General features: G+C 40.3%; 1 protein-coding gene across 10 annotated transcripts in view; it reads left to right on the forward strand.

The window, feature by feature from the left end:
- brip1 (BRCA1 interacting helicase 1) overlaps positions 1 to 26,723 on the forward strand; it is a 151,024-nt gene that overhangs the window by 52,206 nt on the left and 72,095 nt on the right. For 9 of the 10 annotated variants that reach the window (XR_013647251.1, XR_002874397.2, XM_078929987.1 and 6 more), the window contains exons 17-19: positions 23,631 to 23,743; positions 23,899 to 23,981; positions 24,126 to 24,443. Coding sequence is in view for 8 of the 10 variants with exons in the window: in XM_078929987.1 (XP_078786113.1) it covers positions 23,631 to 23,743; positions 23,899 to 23,981; positions 24,126 to 24,443 (514 nt within the window). In the remaining 2 variants the exon portion in view is untranslated. The remainder of the gene's footprint in view (positions 1 to 23,630; positions 23,744 to 23,898; positions 23,982 to 24,125; positions 24,444 to 26,723) is intronic. The other variant, XM_078929989.1, reaches the window with a different exon arrangement.

Genomic DNA, 26,723 nt, shown 5'->3' on the forward strand with positions numbered 1-26,723 from the left:
TTCCCCATTTTCACTTACTCATTTCTTTGTCTCCAAGCGATGACACTTTAAATCTTTGAAAAGGAAAAAAGTATGCACTCACACAAACCCACACCAAATAAGAGCAGCCCTTTTTGGTGATCCGTAAAAAAAAATCCCAAAGCGATGTAGCTGTGTGTCTCCTCGTCCTTAATAGATAAAGTTGACCTTTAAGTTTGAGGCTCCCCCGCCTCCCACTTCTCCTCCCCTTTCCTCATCCTGCTGTCAGACCAAGACAAGCTTTCACTAAGCTGTTCTGTCAGTATAGAAAGACGTGTGGGTGATTGAAGCTTCTCAGACCCTTTCACCTTAGCCTTTCAACTTAGCTGTCATCTTCACCTTTGTCAGCACTCAGGTCATTGCCTCTCCTTTTCTGCCATCATTTGTCTGCTTAGTTTTATTGCAATTGTTTTTCTCCGCTGGGTTTATCAACATGTTTTCATGTTGTCCTGCTTGAGATGATTTATAATTAACTGCCTATTGTGTAAGGCCATTGCCAAAGCTTAAGATATTTAACCTTAATGTAGGAGTCATTGGTGAACAATAATCTTATCTGAAACTCATTCTGGTGTCAGACTTAAACTCCACAGATATAATGTGTTCTCATGAAGTACAGTTATTGATCTTTAGACTTAACCACTAAAATCCATTCCCTGTCGTCATCCAGCACAATTCATGGTTGACAGAATAGATGGAGTTTGGATTTGACTGAACTGTCATTTAGAAGTGTATACTAAAGTCTATACATTGAATGTTGCTTCAGTTTTAGGACTGGTTGGCCACAATAGAAATACAACACTTAAAAGCAGGAGCATTAGTTGTTAAACAGGGATTTAGTTTGTTGTCCTCTGCTAAAAGAAGGTTTTGCTATGATATTGTAATGAACTGTGGTTAGTAAACTATTTCCTGACACATTTTTAAAATAGAAGTTGTTTTAGCTTATTATTGTCAGTAAACAAATCTAACAAAATCAGATGTACAGTGGTGAATTTTCTGTGTAACAGACAGGAAAAAACTTGAGATGAGTGGATGGCGCTCAGCACCGGGGGGAGGATTGAGAAAGCCAAAGCTAGTTAGGACTAAGGTGGAGCTGACCAAGCGTGAAGACACTGCATTTCTAATGACAAATCCTGGGCTCCACATCAACAACCTTTGTTTATCTGCTGCATGTTCCGAGCTCAGCTGGGAGCGCGCCATCTCGTGCCATCCCTTTTTATAACTGTGAGTGTCGTAGACTCAGGCGCTGGCTCTTGACACTCTAACTTTTACAGAAACTTCTTACCGTTTTCACTTAAATGACACAACAGGAACACTTTTGCCTCTTGGTATTTCCTTTATTCTGTGCTGTATCTTTAGAGATTTCTTTGTGTTCTTCAGAGTTTTATTCTCACTGTCCTTAAAATGTGTCATTTCTTGTGGATTTATCTTTTTATTACTTTACAGTGGTATTGATGTTCTTGTGTCTAACCAAAAATCTGTTATTATTGATTTTAATCATTTTTATAAGCTGGGTAACTAAGACCCCTACTGAAAAGAAATAAGACTGTGTTCAGCAGTGGTATTGCTACAAAGTGGGGCTGGGAAATATGCCCAAAAAAAATAAGATCTCAGATTTGTTGAAACCAACATTCAATTTCTGATTTTCAATTTCTGTGGCCGTCAGGCATCTGTAGTCTGAACCAGCTCATGATCATGCTCATTTTTCTCTTTACATTTTTTTTAGGAATAAGAATGCATAGAAGTAATTAATAATGGCATGAACATGAGCTGTGAGCTGTGAGTCCAAATTAAAACAAACTGAGAAAACAAGAACAGATTTAAAAGAAGGGGGGGCTAATTGACAGAAAATGCCCCTTTTCCCCCTAATTCTGCCTCCAGGTAGTTAATTTTTATATAAAACCATAACAGAAACAGGCTAAAAACATTATGTTTTAGATTATTGTCATTATATGTCCGCTCTAACAGAATTTCAATTAATTTTGATTAATTTTGGTGTATTTATAAATATTGTCTGACAATAAAGCATTTTGTGGTCACATACTGGTGACACACAGAACAGCTTGTTAGCACAGCATCATAGCATCAGTGTTTAACAACACCGCTGTCTCCAAATCAGCACTTTTTAATGAAACTTTCTTATGGGGTCACATTTGGATCAGCATAAAGTGAATGAAAAAAACAGATTGTAAATATTAAGATAAAATTGGAAATTTAAACAAGTCATTGTTTGAAAAAGAATTGAAAATGGGAAAACGGTTTTAAACTTGAAAGTACACATTGCACTTGAAAGAATTATTGAAAATGCGGGAAAAAAATTGTAAACCTGAAAGAAAAATGAATATTAATAAAATGAATTTAAAACTTGAATAAAAAGAAAAGTTTAAACCTGAAACTGACACAAAAAATGTTTTTATTTTTTCAACTTTTTTTTTCTTTGTCTCCCACTTTGCTTTCAGTTCTCAGTTTCAATTTTGTTTTTAAGTTTTCAATGCCGAGCTGTTCCTAATCTAACATGGCCCCTTGAGACCTGGCACGTGCAGATAGCTAACGTTACATAAATCTTCATCATGATTAGAGCCTTTATTTTATCTACAATACTGCATTTATTTTCAATGAAGGTTTGAACTTTGAGAGTTTAGATGGCGTAAATGGCGTTTACTTATATAGCACTTTTCTACCTACAAGGCCCAAAGCGCTTTACAGTCACAGACCCATTCACACATTCACACACTGATGGCGGCTCCGCTGCCGAACACTGGCACCAACCTTCCACCAAAGGCAAGGTGGGGTTCAGTGTCTTGCCCAAAGACACTTTGACTCATGGGCGTGCAAGGCGGGAATCGAACCTGCAATATTACAATCATGGGTCGACCGCCCTACCACTGCACCACGGCCGCCCCACAAGAAAAGTGTGAAAATGTTAATTGCTGTCTGACAAAAGTGTAGAAAATGGCTCAAAGCCCCGAAAACTGAATTCAAACTGAAAACTAAAAGCAAAAAGGAAGAATTGAAAAAAAACGTAGAAAATGCAATTCCTTCAAGTGTACAATGTGTACTTTTGAGCTTACAAATCTTTTAATTTTTTTTGTTCAAATTTACAATGTCTTCTTTTTAAATTTTCAATCTGTTTCTTCATTTACTTTAAGCTGATCCTAATTTGGCCCCTTACTTCATGTTGCTGCTGTAAGTCCAGCAGGTTTATGCTTAAGTTCTGTCAGGATCCTGTTAAAAATGGTCTCAATGTCCGCTGCTTTATCTGCCAAATGCGACACACAAGTTATGGAGGACTGATTTCTTGTATGCATGCACTTGTGTACCTCCCGGAACAAGCTTTCTTTCTTTTTTTTTTCCCTCGGCCTCACGGACAAAGCTCGTCTTTGCTAGCTTCCCGTTTCACGTTTGCATCTAGCAAAATGGGCGAGCTAACCTTTCTCCAAACAATGGAAGCCCAAGAAAGGAACCAGAGAATAAAAAAAAAAAATCCCTCCACTACACTTTAAAGTGTGTGATACACATTTCGCAAAGGAGCTACCTTAAATGTTTACACACTTGCTAAAAAACTGTTATGGCAGCTTGAAGTTTTAACAAATCCAATACTGAATTTTACACATTTGACCAATAAGGTGTACCCCTTCATGTGATTGACCAATCAAATGGAGCCCTTTTTTATGTAGAGCTGTGACGGTGTGGGACTGTTGATCACCACGGTGATGAACCAGCGCGGTGTCGCGGTCAACCGCAGTGATGCGGTTATCATCACACCCCTACTTTTGTTAGATGCGCACCTCCAATGTAGACATGAGTCATTTAGAGTATAGTTAAAGTTATGTTGACTTTTATTTAAATGAAACTGTTGTAATGAAATTGAAATGATGCATTAGTTGGTTTGTTTTTTACTTTTGTCAATGATTTGCAAAGTCATATGGTCATTGCAATATTGATCATTAATATTGCACATGGCAGTTCTCCTCATATCGTGCAGCCCTATGATATAGTCAGTACTAGTATACAGCCTCCCAGCAATCACAAGCCTCTTTTTGTTCGTCTCCTAGATGCTTAGTGATTGCGTCTCAATGATTATAAACAAAATGCAGTTTCCATAGACTCATTAACATTTTAAAAACTGAATGTTGCTTTTATCTGGTGTACTAAAGCTACATAGTCCACCAAATATGGTGCCATTGAGATGAAAATTTCTGAGGTCCCTAAAACCGTAGACATCAGTTCATCGAGGACAGTTCATTGCACTCATCTGTTGACTTTTTTGTCCTGAGTTCTTGGATAGATTGATCGGACTCAACTCTGCATGACTTGTTACATTTAGGGGGGGCATCCTCTGCGTCGGCCACAGTCGGGCAGTTGTGGTTGTTGGAGGTCATTTGACGCAGCTTGGTGTGTGTTTTAGCGTGGAGCAGCTGCATGTCAAGCAAAGCTCCCAGCCTTTGATATAAAAGATTATTTTTCAGTTGAGAATATTTCTGAATGTATTGTTCTAGTTTTTGGTAACATTTTTTTTTCTGCACTGCATTTCATCACACAATATTTAAACTAAAGGACCCTAATGGACTCTTGTCCATAAAGTTTAATGTGTCATCCTGGTTGAGTTATGAATTATTATCACAGATTTCCAAATGATCCCTCACTTTCACCCTCAGCCAGCTTTTAATGCTACTCTGCTTGTACAGTGTGCCTCCAGTTTGGCCCCTGGGGGCTGCAAATCTCTGTGAGCCATTCCTACAATGCAGCAGCAAGGATTAGGACACTGACACTATGGACCACAAAGCCACACAGCAAGGCCCTGAACACATACTCCTGGTATAACTGCCATTACAGGCTCTTCAAATTCCCATTCAGTTTATTTGCCATATGTTGATGCACAGTACCATGTAAAAAATGGACTCGTACTGATTTGGCTCCAGTGGTTTACTAGGACTTCCTTAAATAGCAGGTCATTTATGTTTTATAGTGTTTTCATTATATAGAGGCTGATGTTTCTGTGTAGCTTCAGTAAGGCTGTTATTTCTCTAGCAAAGTATTGCTTTTCTCAAGTAAAGTTAAAAAGCAAATGCTCTTCATTAAAAAAATAGTTGACCACATTGGTAACACTTTATATTAAGATTCCTTAACAAGCTTTGTTAACACATTAACAAGCATTATAAATGAATTTATAGGGGGTTAGTAAGACATTTATTAGTACAATAAGTCTAATAAGGTTTATTAAATTACTTAGTTAACACATTTACAAGCATTATTATTAGGATGTTTTCAAGATGCTAATGATGCATTTACACAACATTGGATGTATAGAGATATGTCAGGTATCATTCATTATCTTAAAGGAAATAATATCTTGTAAAATGTAGCTTTTCACTGAAAGGACATCATTTCATTTAGACAATGATGCATTTTATGAAACTGTATTAATATAAATGGGTTCAATTTTACATCAATATTACTAATATTCTGGTAAATTAACCAGCGAGCCTGTTTAATTTAATTTTAAGGCTTAATTCTTTTATTCATCTCCTTTAATTCACTGATTAAATAAATAAATTAATTGTGTTGCAACATAATTTCAGAGTACCTTCAAAAATTTCCGGGGCCTTTAGATGGTACGTCAGTCTGGATCAGAGCCTCACACTATTAGTAGACGTTTGAAAACACTCACTGACATCTGGACACTAGAGGTCATTGAAGAAGCTTGGTTTTTGATGAAACGATTGAGGTACCTTTGAAACAAGTCCATTTGAAGAATTTAGGAGATTCACCAGGAGGCTGTTGCTGTAGTCAGAGGTTCAAAAACCACCATGCACAGATGTATGCTGGAGATGGACTTCTGCTGTCCAATATTTCAACAGCAGCTGTCAAGGCTAAATCAATCAAACAGGCTGTTGTTTTGTATTCCAAGACTTTTCTGATTAATTCAAAGTAATCAGAAATCAAAAGCCAACATCCTGATAATAAAGGCAAAGCATCCAAGTTGCTTGACTTTCAGTGTATAGTTTTCCTCAGTCGGTGGTTTGGTTGTTGTCTCCATTTGCGGTTTTACTGTGGTTTTTTTTAAATTTTGTGTTAAAAGTTACTACTGCTTTCAGCCAGACTCTTTAAAGCAGTTTCTTTAGGATTTGTTTCTAGAGTTCTTTAGGGAACCAGTGTAGTGATACCAGAGTTTTCATCTGGCTGAGGTCCAGAACTGACTCACATAACCTTCATGTAAAAATCAGTGTGTGTGTTAGTTTTCTTTCAGTGAACTCACATTCACACAGCAGCTATGTCACATCAGAGTCTTCATCTTATTCAGATCAGAGATTTGCTCATTTTCTGATATATTTCTTGGTTAATTAAAACCTCATAATATAACAAAACAATCCCTAAACATACCTTTTCAGAGAAGGGACAGACAAACGCAAAATAATAATAGCTACTGTAACAAGTTGCCAACAGAGCTTTTATGTTAATGTAGCTGATTGATTTTGCACTTGGATATTTATGAATGTCTGTTTGTTATTCTAATGTGATCATTTGCCTCATGTCTAACTGTTAGAGCTGAGGATCACTGCAAAGCCACAGGAAATTATGGAACTTTTCAATCAACATTAGAAATAATCCCCAAGTCAATGCGATGCAATTAAATAATAGTGTATTTGTTACATTGTTATTGGAAAACCAATTTAGTTTGCTTAAAAATAATTGATCAACAGTTTGTCCCTGTAACTGCTTTAATAAATCATTTTAGATTTTAATTACTCTTATTAAATAATTTACATTAATATCCATTAGACTCAAACAATGAATTTATTTCCCTTTATGCCAGCTCTGCTTACTGTCATTTATGTGCTGCCTAATGTTGTTGTTAAAGCACAACAGTATGTTGGTGCTGCAATTCACCCCAGCTTTTTTACCATTGTTACATGGTAAATTTATTTTTTATATTTTATGTACAGGTGCCTTATAACCCAATTTTAGGCCCTAAAACTGGTAGTCCAGGTTAACACTTGCACACACATGTTCATGCACAGGTGCTAACACACATTTTTCCCTTTAAACTCACTTGGAGCTGTTATGCTGTTCATTCTGCACCACTTTTGCACGTGGCTTTTTTCATTTTAAACTTCTGGCACACTCTGAATCCCATCACGGCTTGCATTCCCAGACAGGCGTAACTCCTATAACCTTTACCTAGGCACATAGCACAGCTTTTTATTGTTCTGTTTTGTCACTGTATTGAGGATCAAAGGTTGAACTTCAATGTTTTTGGCAGAGAAAGTCCTGTCTAAGGTGGAAATACATTTATGTTGAGTTTTTCCAATGGCGTGTTAACATGTGAACAATCTTGTCCTGCGTGAGGAAGTTAAACAATCATTTGCTTTTTAAGCAATAAAAGAGTCATCTGGTAAGGCATCTTTCCCACTTTAATGAAGAGCTGTCCTTTTTTTTTTTAAGTTTAATTCTTAGGTCGGCAAACATGTAAAACTAAAGGATAAAGGGGATTTTAGAGGAATGCTGCAAAGTTCATGGAAATCACGAAGAAGGGTGAATGATGGATGCCCTGCCATACTCAAGAAAGTGTACATATGGCTTTAGCAGCAGCCACTGAGGCAGCACTTCATGATAAATGAGCACCGTCCTTGTCAGCACTGCAGGTCAACTCTAGAAAGATGTCTTAGTCAACATTCTTCATTTGTTGATGCATGCTCAGCTCTCTTTGTGCTTCAAACAAAAGGAAAGCATTTCACAGCTCCTGGCTAACCACTCTCTATGAAAACTAGCTTGATTTTATTGCACACACCATATTAAGACCAGAATCTGTTTTCATAATCTCAGTTTTCATGTATAAAAGTTGTGTTCTGTCTGACTAGCATTGCTGCATGTTTTTTGACAGTTTGCATTAGATTACGAGCTGTGATGTAACAATGGGGTCAGGGTTCGTTCTGGTGTTCAGGGGGCTTTTTGCTCTCTGTAGCTTTCAGTAGGTCTCCACATTTAGTCTGGCTCCTACCACAACTTTACTTTGCAATAACAAGAACCATACCCACCTTACTAAAAATAGAATTAAACGGGTCCAAGTTTCTGTTAAAAATTTTAGGATGCAGGGCCCGACATAGCCATTTGTCCACTGGCTCCGTCCAGCGCGCTCGAGCAGCACGGACCACAAGACTATTTTTCACTTGTCCGCTCGGGCCACTAAAATATTTAATGGTTAATATATTTTTCACCTTTTTCAATAAAGTATATTTTGCGAAAACGTGTAGATTTACCTCGTCGCACCGTGCGCACCAAGTTACTGCAACAGCGAACAGTGTTCACTCTCCGCATCCGTCGGAGCAACTTAATGCCGCGAAAATAGAAATGGAAGGAGTGGATGGGGAGGCTACTGAAGATGCTGAAGAGAAACTGAAGCATGTCAGAGATGTGGAAGACATGGCAGGAATAGATAGGAATATGTTAGATGGAGTAATGGGTGGAATTAGTGCTATTGACAGCAAGATATTTAACTGTATCCACTAAGCTTTAAGCTGAATGTCAAAGAATCAAAGGCAACTCCAAATACCTGAATCTCAGACTCAAATGCAGAATAATGTCAAAGTACTTCATTTTGTTTTTCTTTACAACGCTGTAAGCAGTAAGTATTTCTAGTCAAAAGCTGAATGATCTCAGTAATTTAATTTAATTTAATTTTTCAATTATTTAATATAATTAATTAACTAAAGTAACTAAAAATTAAATGTAACTTTGCAACTTTACACAGGTAACTCTGCAAATTTGAACAACATAACAGTAATTAAAGCTACAAGTAGCATTTAGCGGGCCCGAGCACGTGCCACCGCCTGGCACGAGCGACCGCCCCGTGAGCAACGCCCTGCTCGAGCCATTCTCGTCGTTTTTTCTTGTCCATTCTGGAGCTCCAAGCTAATGTTAATATGACAGCAGCCTGTGGGGGGGGGGGGGGGGGGGGGGACTATAATCTGTTGCCTTAAAGGACAAAGACTTTTGCATATAGCATGAAAAAAATTCTTAAATCTAAGCCTCGTTTAGACCTCCTCATTTTCTCATCAAGTAGAAGAAGGTTTTTATCAGATTAAGAAACAAGCAATGATGATAATTGCTATCACTGTCCCTAAGGATGAGAACAATAGAACTCATTCAATTTTCACTACAATGTCTAGATGAGTGTCAGCTATGTCTGATAACTTGGCCAATTAGCTGGACCGGGATCTTGAAAAGTGCAGGTGGTTTAACGTCCAGTGTGATGAGTCTGTGGACGGCAACAGTTCAGCATAGCTTTTGGTTTCCACAAGAGAAGAATTCCTGACACATCTGCCCTAACAGACAACTACAAGAGGAGTTGAAATGTATAACACGGTGAAGGAGTTTTTGTGCAGAAAAAGGTACCATTAGAAAAGCTGGTAGCCATACCTGCAGACGGGGCTCCTGCTATGATTGACCGACAAACAGGTTTCATCACTCACTGTAAAGCTGACCAAGACTTTCCAAAATGTCTGCATTACTGCTGCTTCTTTCACCAGTAGGCCTTATGAGCAGAAGTGATTGGCTCTGGACATATAATGACTCCTATTGTGAAAATCATAAAAAACCTCAGCTGCAAAGCAAAACAGAACAGGATTTTTAAGGTGCTATTGGTGGAGATATCTGCTGAATATGGTGAATCTGAACTTGTATTCTTGACTGACATTACTGGAAAACTAAACCACTTGATCTGCGAGCTGCAAGACATTGGTAAAACTATATTTTTTTATTGACCAGCCTGCCTGAGCCAGTGTTTTTCTTGTGGGGATCTTTTCTGCCAGGGCTTGCCAGCTTGGTCAGTGGATGTTGCTGCAGTTGTCTCCCTTGCTGGGACAGCTGGAGTTAAACACAGCAGCTCACGGCTCTGAAGTGGACCCCGTTGCTGTCCCAGTCTGGATGGGCACTGTGGTGATGTTCCAATGTTCAGGCTGGCTCCTGGTATGAAGAGATTCCCAAGTACCATTTCCTAACCGCAGAGCCAAGGATGTGTTTACATGTTTAGGTCAAAAATGTGATGAACAGCTTCATGTTGTCTATTGATGTAAGTTTAAACCTAAACATGTTTCCCTGTTACTAATCCAGTTGATATGGTTCTCCATCTGTGTCTAGGTGATAGAAAAGCATTTTTTTATATTTAGAGCTCCAAGCAAACAAACAGTTGTCTATATAAGAGCTTTTACAATTGTGGACTTTTAGCAGGTCTCTGAATACATGTGACCAATGTATGGTGGATTTTCACAGACTTTGTGTAAAACTGAAGGTGACAGAGACTTTGGAGAAGTGGCTACATTGCTCTGGACTTCTTTGTTTCATCCACAGAAGAGTAAAATATGTGATTGATTTTGAAAAGCTGCTGAAAAATGTATCTTTTTAAAATTGCAATTTCTAATTTGGGTTTTACATTTTGTGTTCCATTTTTTGTGATTGTATTAGAAAGATTTGTTATTTATTTGGTGTTTAAAGGTGGTACATAATGTATATACACAATCTTCTTAGAGACATTTGCTATATGTTGTGTTTGTTGTCGTTGTAGTTTAATTTCTTTGGATGTATTGAAAGGAAATGAAAAGAAGTTGCAGCATTGATTAAAAAAGCATAAAAGAGACATTTACTGTCTGATGTTACATCTGTAGGAGTGTACTGAGACTGGGTTTTGTTTTGGAGCACATTCATATATTTTGTTTGTAAAAAAAAAAAAAAGATAAAATATAAAGTTAATTGTATTTTGGATGAATAAAAAAGCAATGATTAGTGCTAAGGATGTATAAAAGACAAACAAAACAAAGGAAATTGCTGTATTTTAGTGTTGAACTAGGCTTTCTAACTGTTCTACTTTCTGTCTGCCACTCGTGGCTAATTTACATGTGAGCACACAGCCGGGGGGGGGGGGGGGGGGGGGCTAACTCCACTCCTGCAGCAGGGGAGACTGATGAAAAGCTTGAGGATGTAAGATTGAATAAATAAAATCCTAGAGTTGACCAGTTCATTTTATAAATGTACATATTTTTTTATTTTGGTGATGATAAACTAAACAGATGTTATGATAAAAATATTTGCTTGAGTCAAAATGTCCAAAAATTTGCTTTCAGCACAATAGGGTGATTAAGGTGGTTAAATGTTTCTCGTACGTATAGTGCTGCTTTTCAAACGTGGAGCTTTGTAAGACGCATCTAATTCTGAAATCTCAGCTTCCTGAGACAAACGGCTGATTTCCTATGAAGCTTGATTATATGATCATGCTTCATGATCATTTATGAACATATATAGCTCGTCCAAAATTGTCATATCCATGGGTTCAGAATTGAAGTTTCATCAAATCTATTTAATTTCAGTGAGATCAGACAAGGAATGTGAACGTGAGAGCAACATTTGTGCATGGCGAGATACCCAACTTCGCCGCTCTGTCACGACCACACCCCCGCGTTGAAAGATTTGTTTTTCATCAGAGTAAACTTCAATGGTTTTTCAACAGGTGGACGTCATTTTGAGGTGTGTTTGCTCATCCTACTTGGAGCAGTGATGCTCCAAGTAAAACATGTCATTTCCTGTTGCCAACAGGTGGCGCTACACCTGTTTCGGATTTTTCCACTGCAGATGTGTTCAAAGTCAGACTACAATCATGCACAACAAATTTGGATCAGATTAGATTATTTATGGCTGAGTAATGGCCATTTTTCTTTTCATGGCGTGATTTCGAAACGACCTCAAATTTTGACGCGCCGCCACGGTCACAAACAACCGTAAAAACTTAAAAGCTTCGCAATTTAAGATCGGACATGTGTTTAGTTTACAAAACCAAAGTTTGGAGTCATTGTTCAAAAATCTCTAGGAGGAGTTCGTTCTAGAACGAGGCCTGCAAAGGACCAAAATAGAGCAAAAATGACATATTGACATCAATATAGCAGACTTCCTGTGCGACTGACAGCTTGGTCCCAAGAGACTTTTTTGTAGGTTTCCATCTGATGAACATGTCCTGTAAATATCAAGCTTGTATGTTAAAGAACATGGCGGGGCTCTCAAAAACAAACATGGTAGGTGGCGCTATTGAGCCGTTTTTTGTTCACCCATGCAAGTGCTGTGTATCTAAGTTGGAGATATGTAAGACGCCTCTCATTCTGAAATCTCAGCCTCGTGATACAAACGGCTGATTTTTTATGAATTTTTAATTATCTGACTGCAACGCAATCAACCACTTCCTGTTTGGTGGTGGCTTGCGCAGGCACCGTCAGGTGTACACCCATGAAACTTTAGACGATGAGAGAAGACCCTTATGAGTATCTCCTGTTGTAATTTTATGAATGTCGGACAAAGCACAGAGAAAAGATAGGTCAGAATGTGACATAAAATGTATTTGTCAATATCTAGGTGGCGCTATGGAGGTCGTCCAAGATTGTCATATCCATTGGTTCAGAATGGAAGCCTCATCACCTCTATTGAATTTCAGTGAGATTGGACAAGGAATGTGCACGTGAGAGCAACTTTTGTGTGCATGGCGAGACGCCCAACTTCGCCGCTCTGTCACGACCACACCCCCGCATTGAAAGTTATGGCTTTTTATCAGAGTAAACATCAATGGCTTTTCAACAGGTGGACATCATTTTGAGGTGTGTCGGCTCATCCTACTTGGAGCAGTGATGCTCCAAGTAAAACATGTCATTTCCTTTTACCAGCAGGTGGCGCTATACCTATTCCAGATTCTTCCACTGCAGATGTGTTCAAAGTCAGACTACAATCATGCATATCAACTTTGGATAATATTGGATTTTGCATGGCTGAGTAATGGCCATTTTTCTTTTCATGGCGTGTTTTCAAAATGACCTCCATTTTCGACGCGCCGCCACGGTCACAAACAACCGTAAAAACGTAAAAGCTTCGCAATTTAACATCGGACATGTGTTTAGTTTACAAAACCAAAGTTTGGAGTCATTATTCACAAATCTCTAGGAGGAGTTCGCTCTAGAGTGAGGCCTGCAAATGTCCAAAATGAAGCAAAAATGACATATTGACCTCAATATATCAGACTTCCTGTGCGAGTGACAGGTGGGTCCTTTCAGACTTTTTTGTAGGTCTCCATCTGAAGAACATGCCCTGTAAAAATCAAGCTTGTACGTTAAAGCGTATGCGGGGCGTCGGGACAAAAGTCACTGTAGGTGGCGCTATCAAGCCGTTTTTCTGCGCCCATGCCAATCTCCTATAAAATACGAAATTTTTCGCGACTCCTGATGTGTGTGCCAAATTTGGTGAGTTTTGGGGTATGTTAAAGGCCTCAAAAAGGCGACTCTTCCGGTAGAATAATAATAATAATAATAATTAAAGCTACAAGTAGCATTTAGCGGGCCCGAGCACGTGCGACCGCATGGCACGAGCGACCCCCCCCGTGAGCAACGCCCTGCTCGAGCCATTCTCGTCGTCTTTTCTTGTCCATTCTGGAGCTCCAAGCTAATGTTAATACGACAGCAGCCTGGGGGGGGGGGGGGGGGGGGGGGCTGTAATCTGTTGCCTTAAGGGACAAAGACTTTTGCATATAGCATGAAAAAAATTCAAGCAATGATGATAATTGCTATCACTGTCCCTAAGGATGAGAACAATAGAACTCATTCAATTTCCACTACAATGTCTAGATGAGTGTCAGCTATGTCTGATAACTTGGCCAATTAGCTGGACCGGGATCTTGCAAAGTGCAGGTGGTTAACGTCCAGTGTGATGAGTCTGTGGACGGCAACAGTACAGCATAGCTTTTGGTTTCCACAAGAGAAGAACTCCTGACACATCTGCCCTAACAGACAACTACAAGAGGAGTTGAAATGTATAACACGGTGAAGGAGTTTTTGTGCAGAAAAAGGTACAATTAGAAAAGCTGGTAGCAGTGACTGCAGATGGGACTCCTGCTATGATCAATAGACAAACAGGTTTCATCACTCACTGTAAAGCTGACCCAGACTTTCCAAAATGTCTGCATTACTGCTGCGTCATTCACCAGCAGGCCTTATGTGCAGAAGTGATTGGCTCTGGACATATAATGACTCTTATTCTGAAAATCGTAAACAACCTCAGCTGCAAAGCAAAACAGCACAGGATTTTTAAGGTGCTATTGGAGGAGATGTCTGTTGAATATGGTGAATATGAACATTGTGAATCTGAACTTGCATTCTTGACTGACATTACTGGAAAACTAAACCACTTGATCTGCGAGCTGCAAGACAATGGCAAAACTATTTTTTTTTGACCAGCCTGCCTTAGCCAGTGTTTTTCTTGTGGGGATCTTTTCTGCCAGGGCTTGTCAGCTTGGTCAGTGGATGTTGCTGCAGTTGTCTCCCTTGCTGGGACAGCTGGAGTTAAACACAGCAGCTCACGGCTCTGAAGTGGACCCCGTTGCTGTCCCAGTCTGGATGGGCACTGTGGCGATGTTCCAATGGCCAGGCTAGCTCCTGGTATAAAGAGATTCCCAAATACCATTTCCTAACCGCAGAGCCAAGGATGTGTTTACATGTTTAGGTCAAAAATGTGATGGACATCTTTATGTTGTCTATTGATGTAAGTTTAAACCTAAACATGCCACCCTGTTATTAATCCAGTTGATATGGTTCTCCATCTGTGTCTAGGTGATAGAAAAGCATTTTTTTTTATATTTAGAGCTCTAAGCAAACAAACAGTTGTCTATATAAAAGAGTTTTTACAATTGTGCACTTTTAGCAGGTCTCTGAGTTCATGTGACCAATGTATGGTGGATTTTCACAGACCTTGTTTAAAACTGAAGGTGAGAGAGACTTAGAGAAATGGCTTCATTGTTCTGGAGTTCTTTGTTTCATCCACAGAAGAGTAGAATTGGTGATTGATTTTGAAAAGCTGCTGAAAAAAGTATCTTTTTCAAATTGCAATTTCTAACTTGGGTTTTACATTTTGTGTTCCATTTTTTGTGCTTTAATTGGGAAGCATTTGTTATTTGTTTGGTGTTTTTAAGGTTCTGCAAATATACACATCATTTTTTAGAGACATTTGTTATCAGTTGTGTTTGTTGATTTGTAGTTTAATTTCATTGGATGTATAGATGTCGTGTGGGGGGGGAGGCTCGAGAGCAGGTAGGACCCAGGCGCAGAGACGGGAGGCAAACGGGTTCAGGGCAAGTGGGTTTATTTAACTAACAAAAAGCGCTGCAGAGCAGGATGACAAAACTAAAAACAAAAACTTACTGTGGCATGGCAAGGGACATGGACGCCAGACAAGAAGACGTGATCAACATGAGCAGAAGTTAATGGACCAGCACAGGAGGAAGGCAGAGACAAGACTTATATACAGACAGGGCAGACAAGACACAGGTGAACACGATTAGGGCAGATGGGGACCAAAGGAAGTAAAACTCAAGAAACATGACAAGACAGGAAACCTTTCAAAATAAAACAGGAAACAGAACCAAACAAGACAGAACAAGAACTAAAGCGAAAAACAAGACAGCAAACTGAAACCATGACAATAGAAAGGAAAAGAAGTTCAAACATTGATTATAAAAAAGGATATAAGAGATAAAAAAAAAAGAAAAAGGAAAAGAAAAAATATAAAATATTGATTTAATTGCATTTTGAATGAATAAAAAACAATGATTAATAGAATCAGAATCAGAATCAGAAATCAGAAAAAGTTTTATTGCCAGGTTCAGTAGAGCGCACTTTACAAAACGAGGAATTTGACTTGGTGTATAGTGCAATTAAGAATAAGTTAAAAATTAAGTTAACAACAACAACACACTATATACAGTAGAGTAAGGTGAATTAAAGTGGGAGCACAGATGGGCTGGGATGGTGGGGCCTGTAAGTGGCACCGACAGTCCTTTGGTGGGCGGGGGGGGGGGTCACCTGGGGGAGTTGGGGTACTGTTCAGCAGGCTGACTGCAGTGGGGAAGAAGCTGTTCTTGTGGCGCGAGGTCCTGATGGACCGGAGCCTCTTGCCAGAAGGGAGGGGCCGAAAGAGATTATGTCCTGGATGAGAGGGGTTGGCTACAATCCTGGCTGCCCGCCTCCAGGTCCTGGAGATGTGCAGCTCCTGGAGAGACGGGAGGTGGCAGCCGATCACCTTCTCTGCTGAGTGGATGACGCGTTGCAGCTTGGCCTTGTCTCAGAAACTGTTAAATATTAAATATTTGTGAATAAAATAGAATGGAATTACATGAGTTGCTGTGAGCACAGCTTAATAAATATCAAGTTATTGCACAGTGACCCGGTTAGACAGTCAGGATATTGCACGCATTGTAGTAAAATTAGAGTGAGGTGTGGTTGGTGGACGTATGTGCATTCCGTATGATAATTGCCTGTGGAAAAAAGCTGTTTCTTAGTCTGTTTGTCCTGGTTCTGATGGACCTGTACCTCCTTCCAGAGGGCAGCAGTTCAAACAGAGGGAAAGCAGAATGGGTGGAGTTAGTGGTGATGCTAGTCACTCTGCTGAGGCAGCGAGACTGGTAAATGTCCTTCAGTGAGGGGAGGGGGCAGCCGATGATCCTCTGCGCTGTCTTTACCACTCTCTGGAGACTCTGCCGTTCTGCTTCAGTGCAGTGGGAAAACCACACTGTGATGCCATAGGACAGAATGCTCTCAATGGTTGAGCGGTAGAACGTTACCAGCAGCTCCTGGCTGACGTCGTTCCTCCTAAGTTTTCTCAGGAAGTGCAGGCGTTGCTGGGCCTTCCTGATGACAGTCATGGTGTTGTTAGACCATGTGAGGTCAGCAGAGATGGTGGTGCCCAGGAGGGTGAAGCTGTGGACCCTCTCCACACAGTTTCCATCGATGTAGAGTGGGGGTGGATCTGTTCTGTTTTTTCTGAAGTCCAGGATGATCTCCTTGGTCTTGGTGGTGTTCAGGATGAGGTTATTAGCCTGACACCACCTTGAGAGTTTCAGGACTTCGTCTCTGTAGGCCGTCTCGTCGTCCCCAGAGATCAGCCCCACCACAGTAGTGTCGTCTGCAAACTTCACCACGGTGTTGCTGGTGTGGGCTGGTCTGCAGTCTGCTGTGTACAGTGTATACAGCAGAGGACTCAGCACACATCCCTGTGTGGAGCCTGTGCTCAGCGTCCGGGTGGAGGAGAGGTGGGGGTCAAGTTTGACTGTCTGTGGTCTGTTTGTCAGGAAGTCCTTGATCCACGAGCAGGTGAGTGGGTGGAGTCCTAGTTCAGACAGTTTGTTGACCAGAATGTCAGGAATGATTGTGTTAAAGGCTGAGCTATAGTCCACAAAGAGCATCCTGGCGTAGGTGTCTCTGTGTTCCAGGTGGCTCAGCGCAGTGTGGAGGGTGATGGAAATGGCATCATCCGTTGATCTGTTTGCTTTGTAAGCAAACTGGTGGGGGACGAAGATTGGAGGGAGGGAGTCTTTGATGTGTCCCAGGAGCAGCCGCTCCAGACACTTTGTGATGACAGCAGTGAGTGCAACTGGGCGGAAGTCCGTGAGGAAGGCTGTGGATGAGGACTTTTTGGGTATCGGGATGACAGTGGATGACTTCAGGCAAGCAGGGATGAAAGCCTGAGCTAGCGACAGGTTGAAGATTTTTGTGAAGACATGGGAGAGTTGATCGGCGCAGGCCCGCAGAACCTTTCCGGGAACTCCATCAGGTCCCGCCGCTTTCCTGGGGTTTACCCTGCTGAACATCCGTGCCATCCGTGCCACGTCCATAAAGGCATTGTTTTTATATTTAGAGCTCTAAGCAACCAAACAGTTGTCTATATAAAAGAGCTTTTACAAATGTGCACTTTTAGCAGGCTGAAAAAATTATCTTTTTAAAATTGCCATTTCAAATTTGGGTTTTAAATTTTGTGTTCCATTTTTCTGTGCTTGTATTGGAAGGATTTGTTATTATTTTGTTTAAAAGTGCTACATATTGTATATACACATAATTTATTTAGAGAAATTTGCTATACGTTGTGTTTTTTGGTTTTGTAGTTTAATTTCATTGGATTTATATTAAGGAAAAGAAGTTGCAGCATTGATTAAAAAAGGATAAAAGAGACATTTACTGTCTAAGTCTTATGTTACATCTGTAGAACTGTACTGAGAGTTGGGTTTTGTTTTGGAGCACATTCATATGTTTTGTTTGTAAAAAAAAAAGATAAAATATTAGGTTAATTGCATTTTACATGACTAGAAAAGCAATGATTATTCATAAAAATCTATGAAAGACATACAAAACAAATGAAAAAGCAGTCTGCCCTCCCTCTTGTGTCTAAACTCTTGTCACCTCACTTCTGGGTTAGTTAGCATATGAACTGGCAGCTGGTGTGTGTGTGTGTGGGGGGGGGGGGGGGGGGGGGGGGTGAAATTTGACTCCAGCAACAGGGATGATTGAGGAGCAGGCTGCAGCATGAGGAAAAGACTTAAGCATGTAAGAGGAAATGACATCCTACAGTTGACCAGTTCATTTTATATCTGTAAAGAATATTCAAGAAGCATTTAGACAAGTTCAGCTATATGCGTGTGAAACTTGGTGTGGATATTTGAAGCATAAGTAATTTTAAAACACACTTGTTTGGAGTCCAGACGGAAAAAGCACAGGTTTTGGGATGAATCAGGATTTTTTTAAAATCATCTGTTTCACCTGGACTTCTGAAAAAAATATGGAAGGCAGCAAACACAGATCCCTACATTTAAAAAAATAAATGGTGTTGATATATGATGATTAAGTTATGAAAAAAAATAGGTGTTTGTAGTTTTGCCTAAAAAGACGTTTTCGGACCTTTTTGGATGTAATGCTCTCTAAGATGTCACCTGTAACTTCAATCATTCTGAATTTTTTTAGGAAGCAGTAGCACATAAATGCCTATTAAAGTCTAGTCTTTGGTGCTGATAACCTAAACAGAATTTATGCTAAAAATCTTTGTTCAGTCCAAAATTGCATAGGAAAAAAAGAGGTATGAAGTTTCTCATAGACCCTATTGTGTTACATATCAAAGCTGGAGGTTATTAAAGGCATCTAATTCTGAAATCTCAGCTTCCTGAGACAAACGGCTGATTTATAATAAATTTCTATTATTTGGGTGCACATAATCGACCACTTCCTGTTACGCAGGCACCGTCAGGTGTACACCCATGAAACTTCAGATTATGAGAGAGGACCCTTCTGAGTATCTCCAGTTTTAATTTCATGCACATCGGACAAAGCAATTAGATAAAAATGGGCAGAATGTGCCCAATGCAATAACTAGGTGGCGCTATAGAGCTCGTCCAAGATTGTCATATCCATGGGTTCAGAATAGAAGCTTCATCATATCCATTGAATTTCAGTGAGATTGGACAAGGAATGTGCACGTGAGAGCAACTTTTGTGTGCATGGCGAGATGCCCAACTTTGCCGCTCTGTCACGACCACACCCCCGCATTGAAAGTTATGGTTTTTTGTCAGAGTAAACTTCAATGGCTTTTCAACAGGTGGATGTCATTTTCAGGTGTGTCGGCTCATCCTACTTAGAGCAGTGATGCTCCAAGTAAAACATGTCATTTCCTCTTGCCAGCAGGTGGCGCTACACTTTTTCCAGATTCTTTCACTGCAGATGTGTTCAGAGTCAGACTACAATCATGCATATCAATTTTGGATCAGATTGGAATATGCATGGCTGAGTTATGGCCATTTTTCTTTTCATGGCGTGTTTTCGAAACAACGTCAAATTTCTACGCGCCGCCACGGCCACAAACTTCTGTAAAAACTTAAAAGCTTTGCAATTTAACATCGGACATGTGTATAGTTTACAAAACCAAAGTTTGGAGTCATTATTCACAAATCTCTAGGAGGAGTTCGTTCTAGAAGGAGGCCTGCAAATGTCCAAAATAGAGCAAAAATGACATATTGACCTCAATATATCAGACTTCCTGTGCGAGTGACAGGTGGGTCCTTTCAGACTTTTTTGTAGGTCTCCATCTGAAGAACATGCCCTGTAAAAATCAAGCTTGTACGTTAAAGCGTATGCGGGGCGTCGGGACAAAAGTCACTGTAGGTGGCGCTGTCGAGCCATTTTTGCGCACCCATGCCAATTTCCCATAAAATACGAAATTTTTCACGACTCCTGATGTGTGTGCCAAATTTGGTGAGTTTTGGGGTATGTTAAAGGCCTCAAAAATGCGATTCTTCCGGCAGAAGAAAAATAATAATAATAATAAACCTAACAGATACAATAGGGTCCTTGCACTCCGTGCTCGGGCCCTAATAATAATAATAAACATTCGAATTACAATAGGGTCCTTGCACTCCGTGCTCGGGCCCTAATTAAGGATCTAAAAAGTAAATGTAACTTTGCAATAGTAACAAAAAGCAGAACAAAAAAGTAAATAAAACTTCTTAACTATTGATTAGGAACAAATGTGAAATAGCAGTGATTAGAAGCAGCATGAACACTTCTTAACCAGTGTTACCTACTACACTGCAGTGCTCTATTCAAAAAATCTGAAACAGACTAGAGCAGATTTAAGTTTGATCTGGTCTATTTTCAGTCATTGAAAAGTGTATAAATAAGTGCTAGATGTCACCAGAATGCACCAGATTGCACCATATTAAAATTGGAGGTGCTTGCTGCGTCCGCCGCCTGCGGTTGCGCTGTGCGCGGTGTCGGGCCAGTAACTTTCAGGCAGGGCCAGTAACTTTCAAAAACTACTGGCCCTGTGGGCCAGTGCAAATTTCTGGGCTATGTCAACCCCTGGGATGTATAAGTAATTGTGAATAAAATGTCTGATATAAGCAGACGCCGCAAGATTGAGAAGTTTCTGGCTCAGGTTCAGTTACACTTTTTAACAACAATCTTTCTACGTTGTATATTTCAATAACAATATATTAATCTAGTGAAATAGTTGGAGGTAAAACGTTGTCTATCTCTCAGCAACAGATAGCTTGCTAGATTTGAGAAAAACACCTGACGTGACATGTCCTGGTTTCCTGGTTTAAAGCTGCTGTCATGCAAAGAATTTTGAAGTGTTGAAGTCTTTGGAAGATTCTACTATGTTATAGAAGTGACTGATACAATACCCAGCACTCTTCTACAACTATAACACAGTAGTCATTTAACTTCTTTTCTTCCCATTAGAAAGGCTGACTTTCATTGCATCAGCCTATCTGATTACCTAATTGGAATGCAGTCTAAGCTCAGGATTCTTTAATCCCGATGTCTTGGTCTGTCATGTACCATAATATCACATTTAGAGCTACATTACAAGACTGGTGAGATGGGTGTGACCCACCAAAAGATTTGGTTTTGTATCCTGTGATCACTTGTCCATCTTGACAGCCCAGATGGCCAATGGTGGTTCATGCAGCAGTGGATTGCTCTGCAGTTAAATTTTGTATTGCTTGCCTTTGATCCTGAGCACCAGCCCCTCCCAATCCACGAAAACAAATGCGTTATCACATTCATGCGTATGAAAGTGAAGAACTGCCCCTTCCAGGAAAAGTCCCCCAGGCTAACACACACACTTTCTCCTTGGAGCTAGCGGCGATTGGCAAAACGCTTTCCTTTTTTTATGTACATATGCTCATCCATCTTTGCAAAGGTTTGGATGTTGTTTGTTTTCGTGGGGGAATCGCAGACACACTGCTGAGGCTGATTCAAGGTTTATGTCATGAAATGGGCGGCACACACAAAGAGTGAAAGGCGGAGCCTCAGAGCTATAGTCGTCTTACTTCGGGGTTGGAAAATGAATTGCGAAAATAACTCATTTAAAAAAAAAACAACTTGGTTTAGTTTTTTAGTATCATATATGTGGATATAGTTTACTCGGAAAGGCCTAAGAATAGCATGATATAGGCCCTTTAATATAATAAATCTTAGGTTTTTCAAAACAACAAAGCAGTTTATTAAATGGAGCATAGCTAGTTCATTTGAATAGGGCATTAGGTTGTCACAGTTAGAGGGCTCTGTGTAGAGTTACACTGAGAGCCAATCTTTGGGGGGATTGGACAGGGGAGTGTGATGTCAGAGTGACACACGGACACAGTTTCGAAGACGAGCCACTCAGCTGTCAGCTGAGCCACATGTGGCAGATGAGGCGCTCCGCAATCTCAGTGACAGGCACAAGATGTCTTGGACTGCCAGGGGCGTGCACACGGAGGCGTGCTGCCCCGACCCCCGAACACACACACAAACACCCTCCATAACATGTAGCTCAAGCAGACGCGCTCAGCTGCAAATCATGCCTGGTGGTCAAATATATGTTTTTAGGGATGAACAGGTTGCGGTGGAGGACAAGGCCAAAGCAAGTGAGTGATCTCTTGACATTTTAACTAATCCCTTCAAGCTTGAGGTTTCTTGCACATTTGTGATATTTGCTAGCAGCCAGAATTGGCTTTTTCACATATGCAGCCTGTCATGTTGGATTGGACAATGACATGGTGAACATCAGGGAAGTGATGGTTCCAATACTGAAATGGACTGTGATTGGATTTAGATGACACTTTTGGCTTGAGGCTGCCGGCCTTTCGTGTGTTGTGAAGTGGATTCTTCAACTGCTCTTGGTGTCTCATGCATTAGCAAGCCTCTCACCACCAGGCCAGCAGCACTTTGAAGACTTCTTGTGATACGCTAGTATGGCCTTCCCCCAGCTGACAGTTTGGACCACCATTTGAATCCGGCAGTGCTCAGCTCATGTTCTGTTTTGTGCTGACAAGTGTTCCGTGGCCACTCAAATGTTATTAGTCTTACTCCAACTTTGGGGGAACATTTAGGACGTGCTGTGATGCTGGTGGACAGTTGACGCACACAAATAGGAACAGGCGGCGGCGTGCGGCGTGTTTGAGCGAATGGGCTGTACCTGCCACAGCCCCGTGTTTCAGGGCTCCGGGCAAACACACGGTACCTGTCAAAAGCAGTTAAAGCCCTGCTCAACGGCCTGCACAGCATGGCATCCTATCAGATGCCAGCTGAACTTTTCACTTGTCAATTCTGAAAGGTTAGTGCTAAAATCAGCAGCGACAGATGCAAATGGATGGCTGCTTTTCTGGCATTTTTGCACAGGGATGCTTGATGTTGCCTGGACCAACTTGCCAATCCCTTTCCACCTCCACCTTATTCTGTCACGGCCCTCTATTCAGTTCCTCCGCTGAAAAGGGGATGATGATGAGAGATGACTGCAAATTCCTCACCATTTCACTGCCTGGGTATTATGTGTTTACAGACTAGGTTGTTGGCCCATAAATGCCCGCTAAATGTAGTCGTTCATATGCCTATGTAATTAAACTGATGGTCTGTGATGATGCAGACAGAAAGACTTTGTTGATAGCTTGTTTATTGCTTTAAACCTCTTTGAGACCAGGGTTGAAAGTGAAATCTACAACTTAACACTATTTATAGTTTCAAAGTTACAATAATATATTTTTACTGCATTGTTGTAAAATGGAGACATTAAATAAAAATTGTATCTGCAAGTTTCTGTGTCGCTTTAAACCAAAAGTTCACCAAAAACCAAAAGAACTGTATAACAGCTATAGGCTCGGTAACTTTTAATCGCTTTTTTTCAGTTTGTGAGTTTATAAATGGTTAAATGTAAAGTACAGGCAACAGGATAACAATCTGTGCTAAAATGCACATTCTAACATTTCTATACAATAACAAAATTGGCTGCTTTAGGTGGAACTGAAGATGAAGTACAATGACCAGCACTGCAAGTCCAGAGGTCTTCTTCCGGGTCATCGCTGGTATGAGATCCAGGCGTACAGAGCTCTGAACCAAGCCCTGGGAAGGTAAGTCATCATTGAAAAAGAGAATTTGTTCTCAACCGATTCCTATTGATAAAGTAAAGCTTAAATAAAATAAAAAGAAATGTAGTCGTTCTGACCTACAGCCTAAACCTGAATTCTCCAGTGCTTTGTTGCAGCTCTCCATCTTGGTTTTGCAGGTGTATCCGCCACAAGAATGACTGGGGTGCTCTGATTCTCGTGGATGACCGTTATGGGAATAATCCCAACAAGTACATTACAGGTAACGTATCCGTTTTTTTATTGTCCCCACATGTTTTTTCAGCCTTCACATTTAAACACTAGATGGCAGTAATTGTCCACTGAAAGAACATCAGTAATGTCTTCTGCTTTTTTTTTTTTGCTTCTGTCTTTCTGTATGTCTCAGGCTTGTCTAAATGGGTTCGTCAGCTTGTTCAGCATCATTACACCTTCAGCAATGCCATGCAGTCTTTGAAAGCATTCTCTCGAGTCCAGGAGAAGGTGGAGATGGCCTCCACAGATTGCCTGACCCTCGGCTCCATCAACTCGTCTCCCAGCAATAACTCGTCAGCAGCTGCTGGGGGACAGAGTTTGCTCAAGGCTGCAGAGGTTCAGATCTCTTCTTTGAGTGTCAAACCACCTAAGCCCCAACAGGAAACCAGCTCATTGCTGTTCCCTTCTGTTTTGTCTGCACAGTTCAAGGGTGAAAGCAACCAAACAACAGGTGAGAAATATGAGGGTCAGCATGTCTTTTTCCCAGGATCATTTGGGACTCTGAAATCTGAGAATAAATATGTAATACTGGTATTATTGGAATATTTTAAAGCTTTTATCTGAAGTATCGGAAACTACTATTGCAAATATGAACATAAAGTTATCAAAAATAAATGATTCCTGTTGTATTTTCTCTCATACAGTTCTATAGTTTCCACCATATATAAATGTTTTTATGTGGCCTCACAGTGGTGTAGCGGTTAGCACTCTCGCCTCAAAGCTTAATGGCCTTGGTTTAAACCCCAGCTGGGTTTCATCTGTGTGGAGTTTGCATGTTCTCCCTTGTGGGTGTGGTTTTTTTTCCAGGCACTCGGGCTTCCTCCCACAGTTTAAAAAAACGGGCTTCATTGGTTGAATTGGTTCTCTTGAGTGTGTTTGGCTGTGTGCGGCCTTGTGATGGGCTGGTAAACCGTCCAGTGCAGACACCCTGAAGGCCAGCAACCCCTATAACCCAACACAGGACAAAGCAGAACAGGGATGGAGACATGATTTTCTCTTAAGTGTAGAAATTGCTTTCAATAAAATATTTGTCGCTATGAGAAGTTGACCAATCACTTAACACTGATAAGCTAAAAAAAACAAAAATAAGACAGTAACAATAACTGGCACTTATTTTTTGTTTTGTTTTTCAAAACCACACCATTATAGCATCAATATTTACAGATCTCATGGTATTACTCAAAAGGCAAGAAACAGTTGATGTTTGTGGGTTTGACATTATACCAAAGCTGCCTTTGAGTGAATTTATAAGTATATTTGGGAAAAAATGTGAGCTAATTAAAAAAAACTGTTTTTCCTTTTTTAGACGATAATGTGCTTTAAAGTATAAAAGCACTTCAATTGGTCAGTTAGAATAAAAATAGAGTCCATTAAGAACCGTAGTCTGTCTTGGTTCTGCATTTTTTAGTCCTTCAGACATCAGAAAAAGACAGAAGGCAAACAGTTTAGATGCCCCACATGGTGGCAGTAGTAATTCACCACTTTTCCAACAGCTTGGTAAAACTGAACACTGTATTTCCATGAGGAAAAAAAGTGGGTGAAAAAAAAAAAAGACTGGAACTCTTTATTCGCGTATCACTTCCTGACCATGGACTGTATATGAGAACTGTTTGGAATCCGCGTTCCAAACAGGAAGTGGTCCCAAAAAAGCTGAAAGCCCATTGATTTCTATTGAGAAACAAACACCAATCATTATGTTCGTCATAATAACCATTCTTGCTCTAAAACCTTTTTTTGGACGCATGCTCTTGTTAATCCTAGTTTTTCCATGATATTTCTGCTGTAGCACAAGTTATTAACTGGCCAATAAGAAGCCTCAATGAAAGTAGGTCGTTTTTTGTAATGAATGTTGAAAGTGTTTGCATGGCCAGATTCTCCCTAGTCTGGTTTCAGTGAAAGGTGTGTTGTTTTCCAACAACTCACTCCTGATTGGAGAGAGTGGTTGCCATAGAAATGTAGACCAACATGGCAACAGCCGGATCGCAGTAAAATGGCGACTGAGTTGACTTTATTTCGATGGAACCGGAAAGGGGTCATTTTCTATGGGTGACATCACACACAATACGTCCAGTCAATGTTCCTGACATCTGCGTGATTTTAAACAGACCTGCTATCCCATCATCTAAACTTTTCTGTTGCTTTTCCATTAAAAACATCATCAAACAACCAATCAATCTTTTGAAATAGAAAATCTATTAAAAATGTCAAAGATTTAGTCCACTGGAAAAAAGAAAACTGACTTTTGGAGGTAAAAACCTTTGAGGTTGTTCCATACAGTCAGAACTGTGCATTCATTTCATATTTTAATGTTTTTACACATATATAGGATTATCTGACAGCTACACCTCTGGATCGTTTTAATGTTTGAGGAACTTTGTTGTTTTTATGGTAAAGTTTTACATTTGGACAGGGACAGTGGTTCTTCTTCACACATGAACCAGTGTTGGTTTGTGTCAAAAATGATGTGAGGTGCAACAATACCGCTGCAGCAGACCACCATGACAGAGGAGTTACATTGCATAAACACGGCTTCAGTTATTAGGAGGATCCATTCGTTGCATCTTTTAGTACTTTCATTAGCTAACCGCTGCTCATTGTGGCTCATTTGCACACTCCAGAGTGTCTGAGCATGACATCACTACCAGGAAATCTGTCGCTGTGACGCGTTTGCACATCGCCTTGGTGAGCAGCCATTGTCTTTGGGGTCACGGCGAGGTTGAGCTGTTTGCCC

Source organism: Oryzias latipes, chromosome 13 (genome assembly GCF_053564925.1).
Source record: "Oryzias latipes strain Hd-rR chromosome 13, Olatipes_Hd-rR_3.1".
NCBI lineage: Eukaryota > Metazoa > Chordata > Actinopteri > Beloniformes > Adrianichthyidae > Oryzias > Oryzias latipes.